The 23,728-nt window shown below is 41.2% G+C and overlaps 2 protein-coding genes across 2 annotated transcripts in view; one reads left to right on the top strand and one right to left on the bottom strand.

Annotated features, from left to right (window-relative positions):
- Nucleotides 1-1,003: 1,003 nt before the first annotated feature.
- Nucleotides 1,004-9,793, bottom strand: kng1 (kininogen 1). The gene is given in 9 exon segments (XM_034180792.1): nt 1,004-1,279; nt 2,876-2,938; nt 2,941-2,976; nt 3,079-3,189; nt 4,803-4,975; nt 7,060-7,180; nt 7,975-8,106; nt 9,468-9,560; nt 9,677-9,793. Coding segments are annotated over 8 exon segments (978 nt in total). The 5' UTR covers nt 9,534-9,560; nt 9,677-9,793.
- Nucleotides 9,794-13,383: 3,590 nt separating this feature from the next.
- Nucleotides 13,384-23,728, top strand: part of mccc1 (methylcrotonoyl-CoA carboxylase 1 (alpha)) — a 37,565-nt gene continuing 27,220 nt past the window's right edge. The window contains 18 exon segments of the mRNA XM_034179475.1: nt 13,384-13,617; nt 15,750-15,793; nt 17,045-17,184; nt 17,342-17,437; nt 17,595-17,716; nt 18,008-18,155; nt 18,258-18,390; nt 19,533-19,561; nt 19,563-19,589; nt 19,592-19,616; nt 19,619-19,647; nt 19,901-19,957; nt 19,960-19,984; nt 22,249-22,358; nt 22,360-22,377; nt 22,468-22,495; nt 22,498-22,586; nt 22,589-22,652. Of these exon segments, the coding sequence (XP_034035366.1) occupies nt 13,562-13,617; nt 15,750-15,793; nt 17,045-17,184; nt 17,342-17,437; nt 17,595-17,716; nt 18,008-18,155; nt 18,258-18,390; nt 19,533-19,561; nt 19,563-19,589; nt 19,592-19,616; nt 19,619-19,647; nt 19,901-19,957; nt 19,960-19,984; nt 22,249-22,358; nt 22,360-22,377; nt 22,468-22,495; nt 22,498-22,586; nt 22,589-22,652 (1,240 nt within the window). The 5' untranslated portion in view covers nt 13,384-13,561.

Below are 23,728 nucleotides of genomic sequence, written 5' to 3'. Positions count from 1 at the left end.
AATAATGTGAATAGCAACTGACATATTTGTGGACCTCAACTGCAGTTTTGCACTGAGAATGTCTCAATATTGCATAACTGAGCAAAGAGATGAATGCAATCATTCTAAGTGATGTGTGTGCATGGATACCACATTTTAGAGGAGCACGGGTGACTAAAACATATACCTTGGTATTTATAAAGCAATTTACTATATATTATTCATTTCGACGACATCTTGTGGAGCCCCTCCAACTTTTACTCCAGCCCCCCTCAGCCCCCCCCAACAAAAATGTCCTGGCGCCGCCACTGCTTGAGGCTGTAATTACTGCCAAATGTGCATCAACAAAGTATGGAACAAAGAGTATGAATACTTATGTACATGTGATTTCTTAGTTTTCATTTTTAATAAATTTGCAAAAAATTCTAAAAAGATTTTTCATGTTGTCATTATGGGGTGCTTGAGTAGAATTTTGGGGGAAAAAATTCATTTCATGCATTTTGGAATAAGGCTATAACATAAAATGTGAAGCGCTGTGAATACTTTCTGGATGCACTGCACATGTTAACGCAAAGTACGAGCCCCTACTATAGAGTCAATTCAGCACTATTTTGAATAGGAACATATACACTTGCTGCAGGGTTAACTTAACACTGTAATTATTAGTGTAGATTTTTAAAAATGTTCCTCCTTTAGAATACAGGCTGTGAAGTCATATCAGCTCCAACACTGGTACTAGTTTTGAATTCAAAAGACATTTTATTCTTTTGATTTTTCATGTACAACATTCACTTCGGGTAAAATAATCTGAAAACTGAGTGCTTCAGATGTTTATTCCAGATTTTTGAGGAATAACTGGTAAATTTTTTTTTGTTGTTCCATTTGAAAAACTCTGATTTGATTCAACACTCTTACGATCAAACTCTCTCTGCACTGTAACCGGGGAATATGAAATGCACCAAAATAAAATCTCTGTGAGATTACTTTGATATTTTGGTTCCCTGGAGGAACCACACTGAACTTTCTATCCCACCAGGTCTAGGTCAGTGAAGGTGTCAGCTGCTGGAGGTGTTGAATCAGGTCCTGCCTGGCTGGAGGGTTTCCAGGGCATAGAAGGACAGTGGAAGGGGCTGTTGGTCACATCAGGAGAACCAGAGGGCTTTGGGCCGGTTGTATCCTCCTCAGAAGACTCTTCTTTTGATGAGGCCTGGGTGGATGACAGCAAAGACTTGGTGGTATTGCCCAAGATTTCGAAAGTCCTGAGTGGAGTAAATCCAGGAGGACGGCGCCTGGCCAGTATCTGGATGAACAAAAAGACAGTGTGTGGATAAACAGTCATGAAGTCTCTTATTAACTCCACCAAACAGAAGAGGGTGGAGGTATGGGATCAGCCTCGTCTGTTTGTGAAGAAGATACCACAGAAGGTAAAGCAGCACATGCTACCTTAGGTGGAAAACACAAATCTGACACAGCTTGTCATCTGTCCAGTGAAGGTAAGTTATTAATGCTAAAGCCAGTTTCAGTAGGTAGGCAGTATAGGCAAGGCTTTGAACCAAAACCAGAAACCTTTCGTATTTTGCTCCGAACAAAAATGAAACCAGAAAATTTATTTTTTTATGGTTAGGAACAGAACCATTTATTTAAAATAATGGTAACCAGATAATACTGTTATTTTTTTTTTTTTTTTTTTTTTGGAAAACACTTCCACTCAATAATCCAGTGAGGATGTCAGACTTCATTAATGCTCCACACCCAAACAGCTGGTGGCAGTAATACACCGTGTCAATTTGAAAACCACCAATAAACTCAACAGAAGAAGAAGACCCAGTGAGGTTCACTTCCATCTCTATTTTGGTTGTGTTGGCAGGACACAGCGCTGCTGTCTGGGTGTTTCATGCTGAGAAAAGCACCGGAGCAGACAAACATCGAGGGACTTCTTTGAAAACACTGCATTTATTCAGGTTATTTTTTAATCTTGGTGGATCAAGTGGGATTTATTTTTGTTGCAATCAGAACGCTGAAAATACTTCAGATGGCTGAACTCTGATGGGAATATATTTCGGTTTTTAAATTAACTTATGTTTCTTGTTGTTGATGAGACACAGTGCTGGAGTTCTTTGTTTCAAGCTGAGAAACACACCCAGGGGAGACAAACATCGAGGGACTTCTTTTAAAAATACTGCGTTTCTTCAGTAATTTCCACAATAAGGACTGTCTTATCAGGCTGTGATGATGAATCTGACCGAAACAACATCAAGCACATGCAACAATTAATTTGATAATTTATCTGCTGCCAAATTCGAGCAGGGGTGGTGGCCAAGTGGTTAATGCGCTTGGTTTCAGTTCAGAAGGTTCGGGTTCAAATCCCACCCCTGCCACATTTCTCCATGTAATGTGGAGTTGCGTCAGGAAGGGCATCCGGCGTAAAAACTTGTGCCAATTCAACATGCAGATCCACCTTGGATTGCTGTGGCGACCCCGAGTGCAAACAAGGGAGAAGCCGAAGGGACTTACTTTTATCTGCTGCAAATTCACACAACACATGCAAACACAGAAACACTTTGCAAAGTTCCACAAAACAACAAAAGTTTGTTTTCTCTGTGTTTGCAATTTTTTCTCACTTTGCACTTTTTTTTTTTTTTGTATGCACTACAGAGTTAATGCAAATGTTCTTTTGCTTTGTGTTTTCTGGTTTTGGTGGCATTGTCGAAATTTGGAAGTGCTGTGGTCCTCTCGGTTAATACACAATCTTTGCCCCTTTACTACAATTTGTCGCTACACTATGAATAATCATGTCCCCACCTACCCCCCACAAAGAAAAAAAAAATCTGGAGCCACCACTGATAAATAGCCTTTAAAGCAGTAAAAGAGACTAAATGTTGTCTGTGGCTCTCACCGTGGGAGGCAGTAGACCTGGTTCACATTCGTCTATGGGATGTGGTGGGACGTGTCTCCACGGTCTGCAACATCAACCGTGGCATTACAGTTGACAAATTCCTGCCAAACCAACAAAATTCCACAAGGAATCATCTATTAGTCCAAATACATCTCATTTATATCAGAGCTGAAGTGTGTGCGTTTTTTTTTTTACTTGTGTACCAGGTTTCTCTCATCAGGGACACACAGGCTGTTGAGCTCTTCATGTTCAGACTTGGCACAGATGGTCTTCTTCATATCATACCAAATTTTGAACCTAAAACCTGCCACCACCTGCACACAACATTGGAAAATTAAATTCCACATCAATATTTGGTGAAAGAAAAGACTTTTCCATGCTGTTTTTACCTTCATAGTATGTTCAGAAGTTGCAGGACTCTATAAGAGAAGCAAGCCCAAAAGACGAGACAAGGACTTACCGCACCAGAACTCTCTCTGTCATTTATTTCAAGTCTTTTTGTTTTTTTTTGTGCCCCTGTCTACATGCCAACCTAAACCCAGATTATGTGCAGTCTCCTGTGAAACAGTATGATGTCTACCCAGAATAAATCTGGGAACCTGGAGAGGTTGCAGTCTGTAGAACTTCAGATGAAGCCTTCCAGAAGCTACTGAGTTCACAAACTGGGCATTTTACAAACCTCTCAGTTATGCAGGAGTCACCAGGGTCTTCCCACAACAATGAGAACAATTTCCTGAGCTACAACATCAGGATTGGAGCTCCACATCCGATAGACCAGTTCTGGACATCAGTTACTTGTCACGATCTGAAGGCATCAATCAGCCAGTCCTGGAACACCCAGCGACCAGACCAAATATAAGGGTGATTCTTAGACTACGGCGCACTTTGATCATATTGTATGAAAACTGAAAAAAGGGGAGATTTCACACTTTTATAGTTATCTTTACAATGAAAGTGTGTTAAGAAATTTGTTCTAGTATTCTATGATGACTTTTTCACCTTTTTTCAGCATCATTATATGCAAATATTGCCGTTTGTGTGCTTGTCCCACACCCAGACTTTTGATCTTCAGTGAATAAAAGTGAATGGTAAAGAAACATTTTTTCTAATGTTTTAAAATATCTCTGAATAAACTATCAGTAAAATAATCAAAACATAATGGGGTATTCAATGTCATACAACTGTTGTGATTTTTTTAAACAAAATGTAGTTGTCCCACCACTATTGCCGTAATTTCCATTTGGGTAGTTCCTATGGAGATAAACAGTGACATCAGAGCACATGTATATAGCGCCAAATCACAACAAACAGTTGCCCAAGGCGCTTTATATTGTAAGGCAATGGTGTGGTGGGAAATTACATTTACAAGGCCAATAGTGCCGTAGTTAAAGAATCACCCATAAACGTGTCCATCCACTGAGATCTTGCGTGGTCACAGAATGTCAGCTGTGACATTTTGGCCATGTGGAGTGTTTTTCTGGATGTGATCCAACAGGAAGGTATCTCTATGTTGAGGACCCTGTAACTGGAAAAGACCCAAGGGGACGTCCACATTTCTCATGGCTGTGGCACATAGACGATTACTTTGGAGAAGTGGGAATGAAGCAGTGGTCTGCCCTTGGCGGTTGCCATCCAAGACCCAGGATTGGTTCAAGAGTGCAGTAAATGTGGCAACATGTGGCACCAGGGCATGTTCCCAGACAGGAAGTTGAGGAGAGTCCTGCTCCTACAGATCCGAGCTTCAAGCTACCTTGATAGCAGCGCAAGTAGGCAATCCTTACTGAGAGGAAGGATGCTCTAGGCCCACCACCTTCATGAGTTGCCTCATGTTTTGGACCTGGACGCCACCAGACATTAGATATCTTCTCATCTGAATAGTAAGTGGTTAGTGAATAATTATTATCAAACCAAAACACCCAGTTTGTACCTGTCTGGTGGCATGGCCGACACTGTCGAGGTTGATACAGGTGCGTAGAGTTGGACGCGGAGTTTTGTAGCTGGAGATGGAAGCAGAGAGTGGAACCTTAAGTTCCTCTGAGTTCCCATCAATTACCATCGGACAGCCCAGACATGGAGCTCGCTCCCTGACGACGGGATCATCTGGAGAGGAAGTCAAATTATTTTAACATTATTACTGTGTTTCAAACGGATAACTTTTATGCCTTATAGGCCCGGCTGCATTGATTGTGAGCAGTTCCTGCTCCAGTTCCTGATCCTTACATGCAAACTTAAACATGCAAACAGCTGGAGCCCAAATAATTTGGGAACATTGAGGGCAAAAACAAATTAAGCAACAGATTAAAGTCTAGACTTGGTCACTGGCTTTTACAGTGGCAGGAGTTCATATTACGCCTCCACAGTGTTTACACATTACACAACTATGGACGCACGACGCCCACCTGGGGACGGTTTTCTCAATGACTCACTGTTTTCTTAATGAATGCTCTTTGCTCATAGACCACAACAAACATCCGCTCAAAGCTCAAAGGGCCATCATTAAAACGATTTCTAAAGCTGTCAGTTGCTCACAGTATGTGGGTTGGAACTTAAAATTAGGCAATTCTCTCTGGTGAACATACAAGACGACAATCGATCTAACAGGCTTTATCACCTTCTATTGTAAGGGGAAAAAAACAAGGTTCCAAGCTGAAAAGATGAGAAATCTTGGTCAGTGAGTGCAATTTGAAAGAACATTAGTTTAAAATGTTGGGAAAATTAACTCAGTGTCCTTTACATGATCTAGATTGTTAAACACTGTGAAAAATTGTCTTATTGCTGTCTGTAAAATATGACCACAACCCCCAAATATTTAAGTATAATTGTATTTAGGCCAGCAACAGTGGCCTCTAGTGGCCACCAGGACATTGCAATTACCAAGGGCTTACCAAGCAAATTGATAGGCCTGTATGTATTTTCATTAATTAATTTATTAATTTTGCATGTTAAAGGACTCCAACACTGCAATAAACGGTACGGTCTTTTGCTCAATGACCGCTGGGATGGACTCCAAACTGCTGTGAACCTTAACGGGACACAGCAGGTCCATAATGCAACCAGCTCCAGATGCGACCAGCTCCAGGTGTACGTATGTACGTATGTACGTCCCCAGGCGCCATAAAGGCAACCTCTGCTCCTAACTGGCAATTAGGATGGGTAAATGCAGTAAACACATTTCATTGTGCAGGGAACATGTTCTTGAGTCCTTGAATAAATGAATGAATGAAGATGCCAGCATGGTCCAAAAGTGGAGGTTCACGGGTTCTATCAGAACCCAGAATTTCAGAACTAAACATGCAGTGGTTTTAGAGTTACTTGTCAAACTTTTTGCAAACCCACTCAGTCATTTACTCACTCACTGAGCGGCTCCATTAATCCAACGCATGTCCCGCTAATCGCACAGAATAAAATTCAATGCATAGCTGCTATGAATCTAACCAAGTTACTCTTGATAAGTTACTCACCAAGTTGGCAGTTCACTGTGATTAACATTCGTTTCCGTGTCTGTCACTTGGACGAAAGCTTTGCATTGGATCAGCTTCTGGAGGAACAGCAGGGAAATGGTTTTAGCATTTCAATGAGTAATTAAATCCCCAAACAGACTTATATACACAACCTCTTTTTGTGTTGCTTGTTCTTCCATTGTGTTGTGTGGCTAGTTGCAGCACATTTTGTGTTTTGTGGATGACTTTGCAGCAGACAACATTATTAACTTACATACTGTCTGTTATATTTGTGTTTTCTTACTTTGAAAGAGTTTTTTTTTTTTTTTGGCTGCAGCCACCAGTTTTGAATTGCTGCAAGTTTAATTTTTGGTTTTTGAAAATGTTTTCAGTATTTGCTAGTGTTTTATTTATTTTTGAAGTGTTGTGGCTTCTCTGGGTCACTGTAGGTACAGGCGTGCACATAACCGGTGCGTGTGTGTGCCAAAAATAAATGACACACCATTTATTTTTTAGCATGCACAAGCACCAGTTATGTGCACGCCTGTCTATAGACATTGTATGCGCTCTCTAAATGCTCCATCCTGTTTCGTAATGTACTAACTGTGACACAGTTGCACTAACATCAGATCACAAATATCAGCCACAGGAAAGATTGTCATGTCTTTTGTGTGGATCCTGAATGGTTTGTGTCTACTCATAAGTGGAGATCTTGAATGTCATGTTTAATTTGATATTTGTTACCTGGTTTCCAGGACAGCAGATGGCCGCAGTCTGTCCAGGGTTTGCCTGCTCCCTGCTGGACAGTTGCTCTTCTTCGCTGGTGAAGTGCACTGGAGTACTTGGAGTCTGAGCCCTTTTCTGACTGCGAGGACACACAGAGACACTGACATCAGTGTGTGAAAGAACCCAAAGTGTCTCTGGACGCTTGGGAATTCTTCTATAATTTGTGCAAAGTTTATCTGTTTGCTCTTTTAAGTCAATTTCCAGAAGAACTTTGAATGTAGATGAAGTTCAACCCCAGAATTGGCCTTAAAGGATTTGTTTTAGAAAATGTCAATGTCCCTGGGGTCAAAGGTAAAAAGTATGAATGATTTTTCTTTTCTCACGCCGATGTCCACCGGATTTGAAGATAACAATCATGGCAGCAGCACTGGTGGACCTAACGTTGAAGATCAAAACCATTAATTTTGATCACAAATTAATTTCATTCATTTTGAGTGGACTGCACTGTTTCTAGTTTCTTCTTGACAGTTGTCATGGCTGTCTTGGTGGCTTCCCTCACTTGTCTCTTCCTTGCAGTCACTTAGTTTTTGAGAACTCCCATACAGTACCATACTGTTGGCATTTCTTCACGTTTGATGTAAATGAAGACATACTCACTGACTCGGAAATGTTCATGTGTCCACTGGCTGTAATAGTGATGATTTACTGTTAATTTATCAAAACCGTCACACATACATCATGTTACCTCTGTTCTTCTTCTTTCTTGATATGAAAATATTTGATGTTATTCAATAACTTGGATCAACTTAAAAAAAAATGTTGATGATGATGATACAAAATTTTTTGTTTTACATATACTTTAAACTGTGTACTTCAAATATAGGTCTGCCAATAACTGTGATACTCTGCATGTGTGCCTCATTAATTTTGTACCTTCGAGGCCGACAGGATCTGATAAAGGGCCAGTTTGTGTCCGCTGGTCATGCCCTCGTTGAACTTGTCCAGAGCGCTGATGACAGATTTCTCCACAGCCGGGTCATCACAGAACACCAGCACACCGATCTCCTAACACATCAGTCAAACACAAACAGACACAAAGATGACTGAAAGGAATCAATACAAACTGGGTTTTTTTCCCCTTAACGGTAGGGGTCAGGTTCAAGATCATTAGGTTTATTTTTATGAAATCCACTGTAAGCAGAATATATATCTATCTATATATAGATAGATATATATATATAAAACACACACCTGCCCAGCAGGTAAGAAGCCGTTAAGGTATGCAAACAAAAATGTAATTAATATGACTGATTTTTTTTTTTTTTTACAAATTAACAAGACTTCTCTGATGCTTCAAATACATCAAGGATCACATCTGCAAGATGAATAATAATAACACTTAAAAAATAATAATAGTAAAATAAAAAACAGGGATACACAAATTTTCTTTATTTTATTTTTTTGCACATGTTTTTCCTGAAGCAAACATCAAAATAAGATCATTAAAAAACAAAATTAATAAACTAGATGAGGGATGTTCTAGAATCTAGATGTTCTTGGACTCCCTGTGACTTGACCCACATTTGACCCAACAGGCTACAATTTCATTTTTTTTTTCACTCCATCTGAACCCCAGCAGGGTACAAACAATACTCCTTAATGCATGATCAACAATGATTTTGCACCTTTAAAATGAAAGCCACAGTGTGTAGGATTGAGTGTCATCTAGTGGTGAGCTTGCAAATGGCATTTTACCATCAATTGTCATGATTCTGCTTTTTTAGCGATGGGGATTCATGCGCCCTTGCATTCTCTTGTGACAAACAATACCTATGATCCTCCATTTCACAAAAAACAAGGCTTCTCAAACTTGTTAGCCTGCACTAGCAACTAGTAATAGACAGTGCAAATACCGATTCCTCTGCTTCTTTTTTCTTCACTCTTCCAGTCGAGTTGCAAAATGCAAAAAGTGGAGGAAGTATGTCTATTTTGGGCATCTGTATGAACATGGTGATGCAACATGGCGGCCTCCATGGGGGGCCGGCTCTGACGTAGATGTGAAGGACTCATTCTAAGCTGATGAAGCATATTAGTTTATTGTTAAATGCAATTATAAACTAATAAGCAGTTGGGTATGAATGCTATATTCCATTACAGCTAATAAACGCCAACAAATTCTGCATACTGTAGCTTTAAATGGACTGCATTTATATGGTGGTTCCCCGACCAAAGCTTTAAACAAACAAACACAATTATCACCCTGATGTACCTTTGGGTATCTTTGTTTGCCAATATTACTAACAGCGTATAAGATGTTAAACCAACTTCCTTGTTTTCCTGAGTGGAACAATGCGATAACATTCTGCGTCTCACTGCTTTGGTGCAGCTGTGATAACAAGTTTTTATGTCACTTGAGGTTTTCGTACCTGACCCCACGCTGAGCTGTGCAGGCACAGCAGGCCCAGCAGAAACAGTCCCTCTCTGCTCCCCATCCTCTGGTCCTGATCAGCTCGGCTCTGCTGCTGGCAAACACACAGGAGGCAGAAATCACCTGCAGTCGGACCGAGTCCAAATGGGCCCCATGACCCTGACAAAACCCCTGAAACACAAACACACGTTTGATAGCGGAGCTTACGTTTCTCTGAAGGTGGAGGCCTGCTGTTGATCTGCTGCTCTCCGACGGGGATAGACGCCCAAATGAAGACGCGCTGATGGACTCGTACAGAAGGGGACAGGAGGGCAGACTCGGTTAAAGGAGAGTAAATGTTTGCTCTGTTGTTTGCGCTCCAATCGAGTCAATACAACAATCAGGACCAGAGAGAGACAGAATGCAAAGAAATAACTGATACTCTGCTTTGCAGCGTGGACACAAATGCATGGACACGTCTCACACACCTTATTAAAGTGGCTTTGAGTTGATAGTTATTTGTCACATAGTGTTTTTGCATCATCTGTGCGTATTAATGGAAATACTCTGAATTTCCAGGGCATTGGCCCAAAGGTCAACTTAGCTAAGACCTGACGGCAACATACTAAGATCCTCCATGTGTCCCTGACAGGTCATTGGCTCTGCAGGTTCATTAATGCAAACACACCGAAAACAAGTAAGTAATTTGGTAAAAAAAAAAAAAAAAAAAAGTATTTTAAATTTCTTTCTGCTCAAGGGTACTTTGACACATGACAGGGATCAATGCACAGTCCATTTGGGTAATGACTGGAAAACTAAACTTCTTACCCACTTCATGGTCACACCTGTACAGTTACTGCGCGTCTGTGTCGAGTTAAAGTGGCTTGCAAACATCCAGGAACCTTTAGCATTTACACACTTTAATCTTTTTATGACATCAGAATGGAGGAACTGGTGCTTGGAGCCCCTCAGCATCCTCAGGTCAACCCATCGCTCCCATGTTATCGACCGATGGATTTAAAGTTGTCACACAATGATAACGGTCCACTTTGAGAATTTCCAGCTCCCAAATGTTTTTCGCTGTAGCTATAATTAGTATTGCACATATAGGGCCATTGAACAGTTGATTGCTGATCTGTGATGTTTTGTTTTTAACAGAAACAGTGCAAAAAAGGTCAACGTCAAAACCAGCCACAAAACTCTCCCTACTACTGAAACTAGAGATCACTAGAGATCATAGTACTCCACTTGCTGCATGAGATACACCTCTTGTTTTTACATTTTAAATCTAGAAATATTTTGAATCAATTTTTATATGTAAATATTAGCATTTTAGCTCCATAGTCTCCAGGTCATACATGGGTGATTCTTAGACTACGGGCACTTTTATGTCCCTTGATCATATTTTATGAAAAAAAGAAAAAAGGGGAAATTTCACACTTTTATAGTTATCTTTACAATGAAAGTGTTTGAAAAAATTTGTCCTAGTAGTCTATGATGACCTTTTCACCTTTTTTCAGCATCATTATATGCAAATATTGCCGTTTTGTGCTTGTCCCACACCCAGACTTATGATCTTCAATGATAAAAATGAATAGTAAACAAACGTTTTTTTTCTAATGTTTTAAAATATCTCTGAATAAAATATCAGTAAAATAATCAAAACATAATTGGGGTATTCAATGTCATACAACTGTTGTGATTTTTTTAAACAAAATGTAGTTGTCCCACACTATTGCCGTAATTTCCACCACAACAATAATGTCCCTTTAAAAAGTTTGTATGAAAGATTGTTTGGGTAGTTTCTATGGAGATAAACAGTAACATCAGAGCACATGTATATAGCGCCAAATCACAACAAACAGTTGCCCCAAGGCGCTTTATATTGTAAGGCAATGGTGTGGTGGAAATTACATTTACAAGGCCAATAGTGCCCGTAGTTAAAGAATCACCCACATACTAAATTACATATACTACAATCTTCTCCTGTGATGTCTTATCTTTCTTATGTCTTATTATTTATGATATTATATATACTTTTTTCTTGAGCTGCTTGGGTGGGTAGGGTGAGTACTTCACTGGCTGCATGAGATACACCTCTTGTTTTTACATTTGAAATCTCGTCAAATTTCTTATAAATTTTTATATATAAATATTTGTTATGGTTCAGGCTGGAGTGAGTGGCAAACTCAAAAGCTGGAAGCAGAGATGAAACAGACTGAATCAGAACACAGGTTTATTTACATTGGAGTACAAAGTGCAGAAAGCAGTCTTGCACAGTGGAGACCGGCCCGCTCAGTGGTGGAACCAGGGAACCGCAGTCCTGATGGTGTGGAGTCCAGGTGATGTAGTTCTGGAGCCAGGTGGCTGCCTGCAAGTTGTCGACGTGGTCTGGAGAAGATACACAGGTGAGTGAGTTACTGAACTGGGTCGGTTCCAGAAGTAGATAAATCACAGTCAAATTAGTAACAGTTTATCTTAGCTGAGTCCAGAATGCTGAAATGAGCTGAAGCTGTTGAAATGAGCTGAAAGCTGAAAAGGACAGACAAAAGACGCTGAGCGTGGAAGCCCAGAAAAAGCTGCAGAAAAAATAGCAGCACTCAATTTACTGAGCGTGGGAGCTTGGAAAAATAACAGTGTAGGAACATACAAACTCTGAATACAGAGGCCAGGTTACCGTGAAAGATACGCTGAGTTTCTGGTGATGATGGAGTGAAGAAGTTCATATGCAGGTACTGATGAGCTGAGGATCAGATGTGTCGATCAGCTTGAGGCAGGCCACCTGTGCAGAAGAGGAAAAACCAGCAGCAGCAGCGGCAGCAGGAACAGGCAGCCCACAACAGTACCCCCCCTCAATGGGAGTGCCCAGGCGACCTACCAGGATGATCAGGGTAGATGTCTCGGATGAGGGAAGGGTCCAGGATGAGGCCCCGCTTGACCCAGGAGCATTCTTCAGGGCCGTACCCCTCCCAGTCCACCAGATACTGTACGCCCTGTCCCCGACGACGAACATCCAGGATTATATATTAGCATTTTAGCTCAATAGCTTCCAGGTGATGTGATCAATAGACTCAAAATCAGTGTGGAATCATAGTACTCCACTGGCTGCATGAGATACACCTCCTGCTTTTGCATTTAAATCTGTCCATATTTTTAATTAATTTAAAATGTAAATATTAGCATTTTAGCTCAACAGCTTCCACGTGATGTGATCAATAGACTCAAAATCAGTGTGGGATCATAGTACTCCACTGGCTGCATGAGATACACCTCTTGTTTTTACATTTTAAATCTCAAAATATTTTAAATTAATTTTTATATGTAAATATTAGCCTTTTAGCGCAATAGCTTCCAGGTCATGTGATCAATTGACTCAAAATCAGTGTGGGATCATAGTACTCCACTGGTTGCATGAGATACACCCCTTGCTTTTGAATTTTAAATTGCTGAATTTTTTTTTTTATTAATTTTTATATGTAAATATTAGCCTTTTAGCACAACCGCTTCCAGGTCATGTGATCAATTGACTCAAAATCAGTGTGGAATCATAGTACTCCACTGGCTGCATGAGATACGCCTCTTGTTTTTGCATTTGAAATCTCTGAATATTTTTAATTTATTTTTCTATGTAAATATTAGCATTTTAGCTCAACAGCCTCTCAGTATCTCTGGTTTGAATAGCCCACCTTTTTATTTTGAAAAGAGGAAGTCGGTACGTGCCGTAGCCGTGTACTCACACTCTCACTAGCGCCACTAGCTTAGCTTATGTCGGTCCAGTGAGAGCGGCACTGTCTCTGCGTGTTTACTGTAAAGTCTGCAATACGGACGCACTTGAAATGTTGGAGTGGGTTGCTCAGAGGCGCACTGTAGCCGGAGCAAAGAAAAGGTTTACTCGCAGCAACACCCTCTAGCGGGCATTTGTGAAAACTACACCGGCAAAACTGTGTCTTGGAGTGAATTTAATAATTTTAGTTATCAGGCCTTTGTAGCTGGTTAAAATGAGCAGTATGTTGTTGCTGACGCTGTCATAAGTCTGCATGTGTGCTGTTTGTTTACTGACACTGTGGTTTAGTCTGTTCTTAGGTTAGCTTCTCATTTAGCTAAGCGCTAACTATGGCTGCAGTCATTATGAGTTTTCCAACTGTTCAAGGTCTGAGGATCTTTACACAGTAAGTAACGCTACAAGAAACACTCTCACCTCAAATATAGTTTTACCAGCAGCGGGATATATTGTCCAACAGTCAGCCGCTTAGCATTGTTTTAAACGCTAGCTTACATGCTAACGAGCTAACCTGACATATGCTAACCTAACAGGAGCCCCCCCAAAAAAGTTTATACATTTGATGTTTATTGTCAGTCTGCTGATTTACTCCATTTATGTTGCGACATGTTGAATGAGGCAACTGCAAGGTTAAATAAAGGTCTAATTGCTAACATGGCTAAAGAGCTACATTAAAATCAATATAAGGACAAATCAACTGATAAGCAAATCAGGTGTTAGTGTTTTTTCCAGGACCAAGCAATAACTATAACGCTCCAGCTACTCCTTTGGTTCTTATGTGTTTATTTATTTTTGTTGTAATTAAACAACACACTGAAGAACAACGTGACAAGGTCAGAATTGAGTCTGAATCTGTTCAAATTCTAGTATTAATGTGGTCAATTCAGTCACTGAAATTAGAAACAGTCTGTCATCTTTTTACCTTTTTGAGCTTTAGAAGAAGCAACACTGTATTTCTATATTTCAGTTTTAGATGCTGGGCAGCACAGTGGATTAGTGGTTAGCACTACTGCCTCACAGCAAGAAGGTCAGGGGTTCGATTCCCAACTGTGTCCTTTCTGTGTGGCGTTAGAATGTTCTCCCCGTGTTCCCTCCAGGTGCTCTGGCTTCCCCCACATCCAAAGACATGCAGGTTAAGTGGACTGGAAACTTTCAATTGTCCATAGGTGTGTGTGCAGGTGTGAATGTGTTTGTTTGTCTATATGTGGCCCTGCGAGAGACTGACATCCTGTCCAGGGTGTACCCCGCCTCACGCCCTCCAGCCCCCCATTACCCTTGGTTGGAGTAAGCGGTTGAAGATGAGTGAATGAGTTTTAGATGTTGTTGATGAATGAATATGAATATACAACCCCTGGCAAAAATTATGGAATCACCGGCCTCGGAGGATGTTCATTCAGTTGTTTAATTTTGTAGAAAAAAAGCAGATCACAGACATGACACAAAACTAAAATTTCAAATGGCAACTTTCTGGCTTTAAGAAACACTATAAGAAATCAGGAAAAAAAAAAAATTGTGGCAGTCAGTAACGGTTACTTTTCTAGACCAAGCAGAGGGAAAAAATATGGAATCACTCAATTCTGAGGAAAAAATTATGGAATCATGAAAAACAAAAGAACGCTCCAACACATCACTAGTATTTTGTTACACCACCTCTGGCTTTTATAACAGCTTGCAGTCTCTGAGGCATGGACTTAATGAGTGACAAACAGTAGTCTTCATCAATCTGGCTCCAACTTTCTCTGATTGCTGTTGCCAGATCAGCTTTGCAGGTTGGAGCCTTGTCATGGACCATTTTCTTCAACTTCCACCAATTTTTGAGACATATTGCTTTAAGTTTTCTGTCTTGACGCTTTGATGTCTTCCTTGGTCTACCAGTATGTTTGCCTTTAACAACCTTCCCATGTTGTTTGTATTTGGTCCAGAGTTTAGACACAGCTGACTGTGAACAACCAACATCTTTTGCAACATTGCGTGATGATTTACTCTCTTTTAAGAGTTTGATAATCCTCTTCTTTGTTTCAATTGACATCTCTCATGTTGGAGCCATGATTCATGTCAGTCCACTTGGTGCAACATCTCTCCAAGGTGTGATCACTCCTTTTTAGATGCAGACTAATGAGCAGATCTGATTTGATGCAGGTGTTAGTTTTGGGGATGAAAATTTACAGGGTGATTCCATAATTTATTCCTCAGAATTGAGTGAGTCCATATTTTTTTTCCCTCTGCTTGGTCTAAAAAAGTAACCGTTACTGACTGCCACAATTATTTTTCCTGATTTCTTATAGTGTTTCTTAAAGCCAGAAAGTTGCCATTTGAAATGACTTTAGTTTTGTGTCATGTCTGTGATCTTTTTTCTACATAGTTCCATAGCTCGACTTTGTTGCTTCACAGTGACTAATTATTTCAATAGCCTCACCGCCTTAACGTTTCTTTTCTTCAGCATCTTCTCTGTCAGTCTGACTTATGTCGTGTTAGAGATGTAAATGAAAATCTGTTCTGATTTTTCACTTTTTTCCTCAGAAAACTGTCATGGTCCAAAAGAGGTGTGAGGCTTGTTTCAGGAGGTGAGTGAAGGAAATGCTTTTTAGGTATTTTTACTAGAGCTGAAAATAAAACATCTTAACCATTATTATGATTTATGCCATATAGAATAACTGAGGTTCACTTGATCTGCTGTTGCTGACATGTTTTCATTTTAATAACTAATACAGAATTATTTATATAAATATTTATATATATTTTCATCTACTTTTTCCACTGTAGGGGAAACCGGGGCACAGTGAATCAGTAGCTGTATCTGCAAAACTACATATGTATTTGCAGCAGTTATGCCATATTTTTATGCATAAAGACATTCCCTTATAAATTAGTGTTTTGTTTTTGGATACAGTGAAGTGAAGTCAGTTTTTTCTTATCAAAAGTAAATTTTGTGTGTTTGTATTTATTTCTCACAACAGAGGAAAGGTGGCCCAAAAAATTATTAGTTAGAAGACTACCCTGTCCAATTGATGAGCATGTGTTATGTCTTCTCCAGTCTATCAGCTATTTGATAACATGACTTATGTGTGTCACATTACACACACATTACATAGCTGTTTTACTGGATTATAGTTTGTATTTGCATCAGCATGTATTTAATAATTTTGACGAAATCTTTATAGTCATGTGTTTTTTTTTCTCATTATATTCTAAGTTGATTCACTGTGCCCAGTGAATTAGTGTCTGGGGCACAATGAATCAAACATTTTAAAATCAGTTTTAAACACCTGTAAATTACACTTGGGGAGACATAAATAACACAGCCTTATAAACAATAACTTGCTTTATTAAATCCAAAACAGAATGACCTAAACCTATGCATAATGTGTTTATGCAGCCACAAAATAACATTTCTGATGCAAATCATACAGAAAGAAATGATTAAATCATTGATGCATTATTTTTATAATTGATTAACCATTTAAGCAAGAAAATCAGGAAAAGCTTCTGTATTTTGCCGACTATAAGTTGTATCTGTTCAAAATGTGAAAATATATGTTGAACAGGGAAATTATATACGTATGTTGCAACAGTCTATAAGTTGCATTTATTTTAGAAATGTGGTGTTGCTGCTTGATGCAACAAGAAGCAAAATGAATTTAATCAACTAAATTTTGACTTGCTGCAGCGTCTCAGCTATGAGGATTTAAGGACTTTTCTATGTTAAGTGCAGTAGCTTTATCCTTTAAAGATAACATAAGTGGGTAAAATTATTATTATTATTTATTTATTTATTTATTTTTTATTTCAAAAAATTGAAATGCCTACTTGTCCAGGTGTGGGGAGGATCGAGAAGGTGCTGATAGCCAATCGCGGTGAGATCGCGTGTCGTGTGATGCGTACAGCCAAGAAGATGGGTGTCCGCTCTGTAGCTGTCTACAGCGACGCAGACAGAAACTCCATGCATGTGGCCATGGTGAGGCGACAGACATCACCTTCTCCTGTCTCTGTGTGTCAGTTCATTCATCTGCTTTTGGAAAGAACCTTCAGAACAGTTTTATTTCCACTATCCAGTGTTTATTTTTCTTGCACTGTCAATGATCAATCATAAACTTGGTGTGTTTTTGGTTTAGGCAGATGAAGCCTATCACATCGGCCCCGCACCCTCCCAACAGAGTTATCTTTCTATTGAGAAAGTTTTAGAAGTTGCCAAGAAGTCCGGCTCACATGTGAGTACATTTGTTGACAGCGGTTGGACTCGTGGGATGGAGCCACTGAGGTCACAGGTGGAATAATTAAAACATGTCTCCATCCCTGTGTGAGATTTTTTTTTTTTCATGGTTGAGTGAGGTTTTTTCAAATGATTTAGTGTCTGTGTGTTTGCAGGCTGTCCACCCAGGTTATGGCTTTCTCTCAGAGAACACAGAGTTTGCAGAAGCGTGTAAACAGGAAGGCATCATCTTCGTCGGTCCACCTTCCTCTGCCATCCGAGACATGGGCATTAAGAGGTAATGCCACCTGACAAGATGCTTTCACACCAGAGAGGAGATTCCACATCATCCTCAGATCACCTCACTCTTCTCACTGTAATCTTAAGAGTGACAACGAGCCTTAAATCCGTGCATATAGGGGCTGCGGTGTCCCTGCACGTGCTGCAAGCTCCTGTGTGTTCATGTAAATAACTAATCAACCTCACGTACAACAGCTGCTCCAGTTTTCAGAGAACGGTGTAATAAATCTCCATAAAAGCTGCAGCTGTGGCATCGCTGTGTTAATGAGAGTGAAATCTCCCTCTTCAGCACGTCCAAACACATCATGTCAGCTGCTGGAGTCCCAGTTATCGGCGGGTACCACGGAGAGGACCAGTCAAATGAGAGGCTGCAGGCAGAGGCTGCCCAGATTGGCTACCCGGTGATGATTAAGGCAGTACGCGGAGGAGGGGGGAAGGTGAGAGAGCACAGAAAACCCAAAATAACCTCACCAAAGTGACAGTTCTAACCTGGAGGAAGTTAGTTCAGCTTAAACAATTAGATGGTCGTTTGTGTTTAGGGAATGCGAATTGCGCAGTCGGATTCAGACTTCTTGGAACAGTTGGAGTCGGCGAGACGGGAGGCCAGGAAGTCCTTCAACGATGATGTCATGCTGCTTGAGAAGTTTGTAGAGGACCCCAGGTACTCACTTGGCTCATGAAGACGCCTCATTTCTTGAATTAATTTGATAATGAAACTGAACCAAGCGACATTAGAATGTAGTTGCTGCTGTGCCGAGTCGCTCTGTTCACGCCTTTTTTTTCCTCCTTCAGCACTTGTTCTTAACTTAGTCCCCATTTGAAAGCATCAAACATCCTGTTTCTGTCCTGTTAAAATGATATATTTAAAGGGGTCTCAAACTTCAGAATGCCAGTACAGGTCCATTTAAATTAGAGGAACGCGTAGGCGGTCCCAGCAATGTAATCATTATTTCTCAATGAATTGACAGTATGTGGGTATCTACAGAAAGCAGACCTGTTCCAGAACAAAATCAGCCCAATTATGACAATTTATGAGTCTGTAATCCTGAATGAAATCCAGCAAAAGCACAAGATATCTTCTGAGATAAACCAGTTTCCTTAAGGCACCATCTCAGTTTCACGGATTGGCATCCTGGATGCTCACAGATTGAAACCTTGTCCGCACCTTAAAAAAAAATAAATCCTTTGGGGATCCACAGTGAGCTGGGATATATCGTGACATTGTGCTGTGGTCCGTTCGACTGTGGATGAATGTTTTTTAGCATACTGGAGAATTTAGGTGATGGGTTGGTGGACCTTGCAGACCCATGAGAAGCGGCTGTCCTACAGTGAATGCATGTATCATTTTTGGGTGGCGGGAAAGATCCACATTTTTATTGCTCAGCTTGGTTAGTTTTTGACCAATTAGCATAACTGTAAGAATTGTCTAACACGACATTGGCCAAACACAGATGTGCATGTGTTTTACTTTAAATGGGAAAGAGCTGCTGCTGGCCACGCTGATAACCAAAGAGTTTCTTAAAACAGAGACTTGTGAGATTTTGAGAATTTTTTTTCCATGAAAACCTTGAGCACATTTATTTGCAAAATGTAAATTTAAAAACCTGTTTTGCACATTATGACCCCTTTTTACATTATTTATTTGCATTCAAATTGCGTTTGATACTGTTTCAGTGGTTTATTTTTGAGCATTTTGCACACAGTTGTTGGTGCTTAAGGTTCTTCTGGCTAATAGTGAGGTCCACTCAGACTTGAATATTTCAGGTGAAACCGTTGGAGGGTCTTTATTTTCTTGTCTAACATTCTCCTATTAGACATTGTGGAGGTCCAGGTTTTTGGTGAACATGCATGGTAATGCTGTCTATCTGTATAGAGGCGGGACTGCAGTGTCCAAAGGAGACTCAGAAGATCATAGAGGAAGCACCAGGGGTGAGTCTTGTGTTTGTGACATATACAAGTTTATGTCTGACATAACATTTCATGGTGCGAATATGAGTTTGGGTCAGAAGTCATAAATGACATGGTGATGTAACGTTCTATATTCACCAAGATCTGTATGTTTTGAAAATTGTCTGCATACGTGAAAAAAATTTAAATATTGTTAACAAAATGGGATGGGTGGGGCTTTTTCTGCTGTACTACATGTTTTTTTTGTTTGTTTTTTTTTTTTTCTCCTGCCCAGCCCGGGATTAGCTCAGAGGTTCAGAGAAAACTTGGAGAAGGCAGCAGTTCGAGCAGCAAAAAGCTGTGAACTAGGTTGGAGCAGGTGAGATGCACCTTCACACCTCAGCGCCTCACACAGAGAACTGGTCTCTTAACTTGTGTCCTCATTGTTGAAACCGGTTACCTCTGTACTGGTACCCTGTAGCTTCTTGTCGACCGATGTTGTCCTCGTTGTTGAACCGGTGTAAACAGTATAACTCCCCCCCCTGGATAGCTTCCCCCCGGGGAGGAAGATATCCCAGGATATCTCTCTCAACCTGAAATATGTGATGTGATGGAAAATACTCCAGTATAGTTTTGCATAAAATATCCACAGTATACAAGGTCTATTAGAAAAGTATCCGACCTTATTTTTTTTTTCAAAAACCATATGGATTTGAATCACGTGTGATTGCGTCAGCCAAGCTTGAACCTTCATGCGCATGTGTGAGTTTTGTCACGCCTGTCGGTTGCGTCATTCGCCTGTGAGCAGGCTTTGAGTGAGGAGTGGTCCACCCCTGTCATCGTTTTTTTTCATTGTTTAGGAATGGCTCAGAGACTGCCGCTTTGCTTGATCAAAATTTTTTCAGAAACTGTGAGGGACATCAAAGTGGACACCATTCGAGAAATTCAGATGGTTTTTGGTGAAAATTTTATGGGCTTCAAAGAGATTACGGAGTGTTACTGTCGCTTTACGGACGGCCCAGAGCGACTGGTGGTGCGCCGCGCTCCGAAGCCGCCATCGACAGGCTGAGCGACCATTTCATTTCTAACGATGCTGTATGGATCTGTGACCATCGTGTGCATTTCTTCTCTGTTAATCACAAGAGCAGGACATCAACCATTTTCTGGCCAGATTTCACTTTTAACAAGAGATTTGGTCATGGAAAGCCGCGCGAGAGGCTTCGCGCATCACGATGGATTCGCTACTGGAGCGAGACAAAACCACCTCCGTTTTGGTCTCACAGGACGGCTTTGAGATGGCGTTCAGACAGCTGTCGTGGTTTTTCTTCGAGTGATTATCCGAGAAATTGTGGATGTGCCTGGACATGCAGAACATGTCCTGTGAGGCTTCATCACGGCGTTGCTTTGCGCCATGCGGTGCGGCAACCACCGCGACGCGCGGAATGCCTCCGCACGTCGTCTCATGTGCCGAAAAAGTGCTGATGTCCACGTCTTTTCACAATTCCTGTGCTAGTCAGACGACATCCCGGATAAAACACAGCGTCCAGTTTGGAAATGAACGGCACATTCCACTGTTACAGGAGTTTTTGTCATGGAAAGAGGAGCGGAGGCTTCGCGCGTCGCGGCGGTGCCGCAAGGCACAAAGCAACGCCGTGATGAAGCCTCACAGGACATGTTCTGGCATGTCCAGGCACATCCACAATTTCTCGGATAATCACTCGATGGAAAAACCACCGACAGCTGTCTGAACGCCATCTCAAAGCTGTCCTGTGAGACCAAAATGGAGGTGGTTTTGTCTCGCTCCAGCAGCGAATCCATCGTGACGCGCGAAGCCTCCGCTCGGCTTTCCATGACAAAATCTCTTGTTAAAAGTGAAATCTGCCGGAAAATGGTTGATTTCCAGCTCTTGTGATAACCAGAGAAATTGCACACAATGGTCACGGATCCATACAGCCATCCGTTTAGAAATTAAATGGTTGCTCAGCCTGTCGATGGCGGCTTCGGAGCGCGGCGCACCACCAGTCACTCTGGGCCGTCCTTAAAGCGACAGTAACACCTCGTAATCTCTTTGAAGCCCATAAAAATTTCACCAAAAACCATCTGAATTTCTTGAATGGTGTCCACTTTGATGTCCCCTCACAGTTCTGAAAAAATTTTGATCAAGCAAAGTGGCAGTCTCTGAGCCATTCCTAAACAATGAAAAAACGATGAGAGGGGTGACCACTCCTCACTCAAAGCCTGCTCACAGGCGAATGACCGCAACAGACATGCGTGAAAAAACTCATGCATGCGCACGAAGGTTCAGCTTGGCTGAACGCAATCACACGTGATTCAAATCCATATGGTTTTTTGAAAAAAATAATAAGGTCGGATACTTTTCTAATAGACCTCGTATGTATAGAACACACATGTGGGGTAATAGAAAACCATATACCCCCGGGGGGTCAGATATCCAGGGGGAAGATAAACTGTTACACCAGTGTCCTCTCATTGCACTTGTCCTTTTGAACCGGTGTCGTCTTGTGTTGAATGAGACAAACACCATGTACCCTGATCCTGTACCCTGTAGTCTTCTCATCGCACTTGTGTCTTGTTGTCGACCTGATGTCTTATTTGCGTATCTTTCTGTCGTTCTGTGTTTAGGTACAGTGGAGTTCATCATGGATGCTCAGCACAACTTCTACTTCATGGAGATGAACACGAGGCTGCAGGTGGAACATCCCGTCTCTGAGATGATCACTGGGACAGACCTGGGTGGAGTGGCAGCTCAGGGTGAGGAGAGCAGGGACAGAGACAAATAGAGAGAAGGACAACTGAGAGTCTTACCTTTAATCAGCTCAGTGTGTTTGTTTTTTCCTGCAGGTGGCAGCAGGGGAACGCCTGCCACTGCTCCAGATGACATCATGCTAAAGGGACACTCGTTTGAGGCACGTATCTACGCTGAGGACCCAAATAATGACTTTCTTCCAGGGGCGGGGGCCTCTGCTTGCATCTCTCCACCCCTCCATCAGATCAATACACCCGCATTGAGACTGGAGTCCGAGAAGGTCGGGAGGACATGATGTTATATTTGTGCGTGTGTTCTGGTAATGTCATGTTTTTATAACCATGGTTCCTCAAAAATACGGATCATTTTCTTGAAGCGTTTGCAGTGAGTGTTAGATTGTGTATTTGTGGACAGCTTGAAGATTCAGTTTGATGGAACTGTTACCCGTAGTTTTTTTCTTCTTCTTTTAGTGTTTTGGGCAGGTGGTGGATTTGTGTGTGTGTGTGTGTGGTGGGGGGGTGGTGGGGGTGGGGGGGTATTGCTGGTACTACTATTGCTTGACGAGCTGATTTTCACCGAACTTTGTGTAGGAGTTGCCCTCTCCTCGCAGACATCATACATTTTTGGGTGGTCCTTGTATAAAGGGGAGGTGCCAGTCAAGTTTCTGATAATTTTGTAGCCGTAGTTAGTAAAATGGAAATGCTACCTGGTAGTCTCCCTAAGGAGGGTCTTCCAGCTTCGTCCAACTGGGGGAGTCCCCGGGGAAAGAGCCAAGAACACCAGGAGGGATTACTTCTGCTAAACGGCTTGGGATCCTCCGGGAGGAGGGAAGTGTGGTCTGAACTGCTTACTCTGCTGCCAACCATGGCCTGAACTCAGTTAAGCAGCAGGAAATGAATGAATGAATCTACTAAAATACATCTCTTCTAGTTCCCAGTTGTTGCTTTATTACTTTTTTGGCTTCAAAGACGTTTGACAAATTTGAACAAGACAGAAAAATGTCCTCAGGGTTCCACATGGCGAAGTCCTTGGACACTGCTGTTCAGCCTTTACATGCTAATGCTTAGCAAACTGAAACAAAAACACAATGTGTCAGTGCTACACAGATGACTCATGACTCTACACCCCCTGTCAGTGATCTGTATGTCTGAACCAGGCTGTTAGATCAAACAATCTGGTGTTGAATTTAGATAAATTGGATTACAGGATGTGATTCAGCTGTCTTTAGCATAAAACAGTGCCTAAATTAACACAGCTTGCAAACCTACAGACAAGATACAAAAGAAAATGATTTAAAAAAAATCATACTATTGTTATAACTAAAGATAATCCACATGGCATCAATGGATGGACAAG

The sequence above is a fragment of the Thalassophryne amazonica genome, chromosome 10 (assembly GCF_902500255.1).
Source record: "Thalassophryne amazonica chromosome 10, fThaAma1.1, whole genome shotgun sequence".
NCBI lineage: Eukaryota > Metazoa > Chordata > Actinopteri > Batrachoidiformes > Batrachoididae > Thalassophryne > Thalassophryne amazonica.
This window is presented reverse-complemented; position numbering and strand designations above follow the sequence as displayed.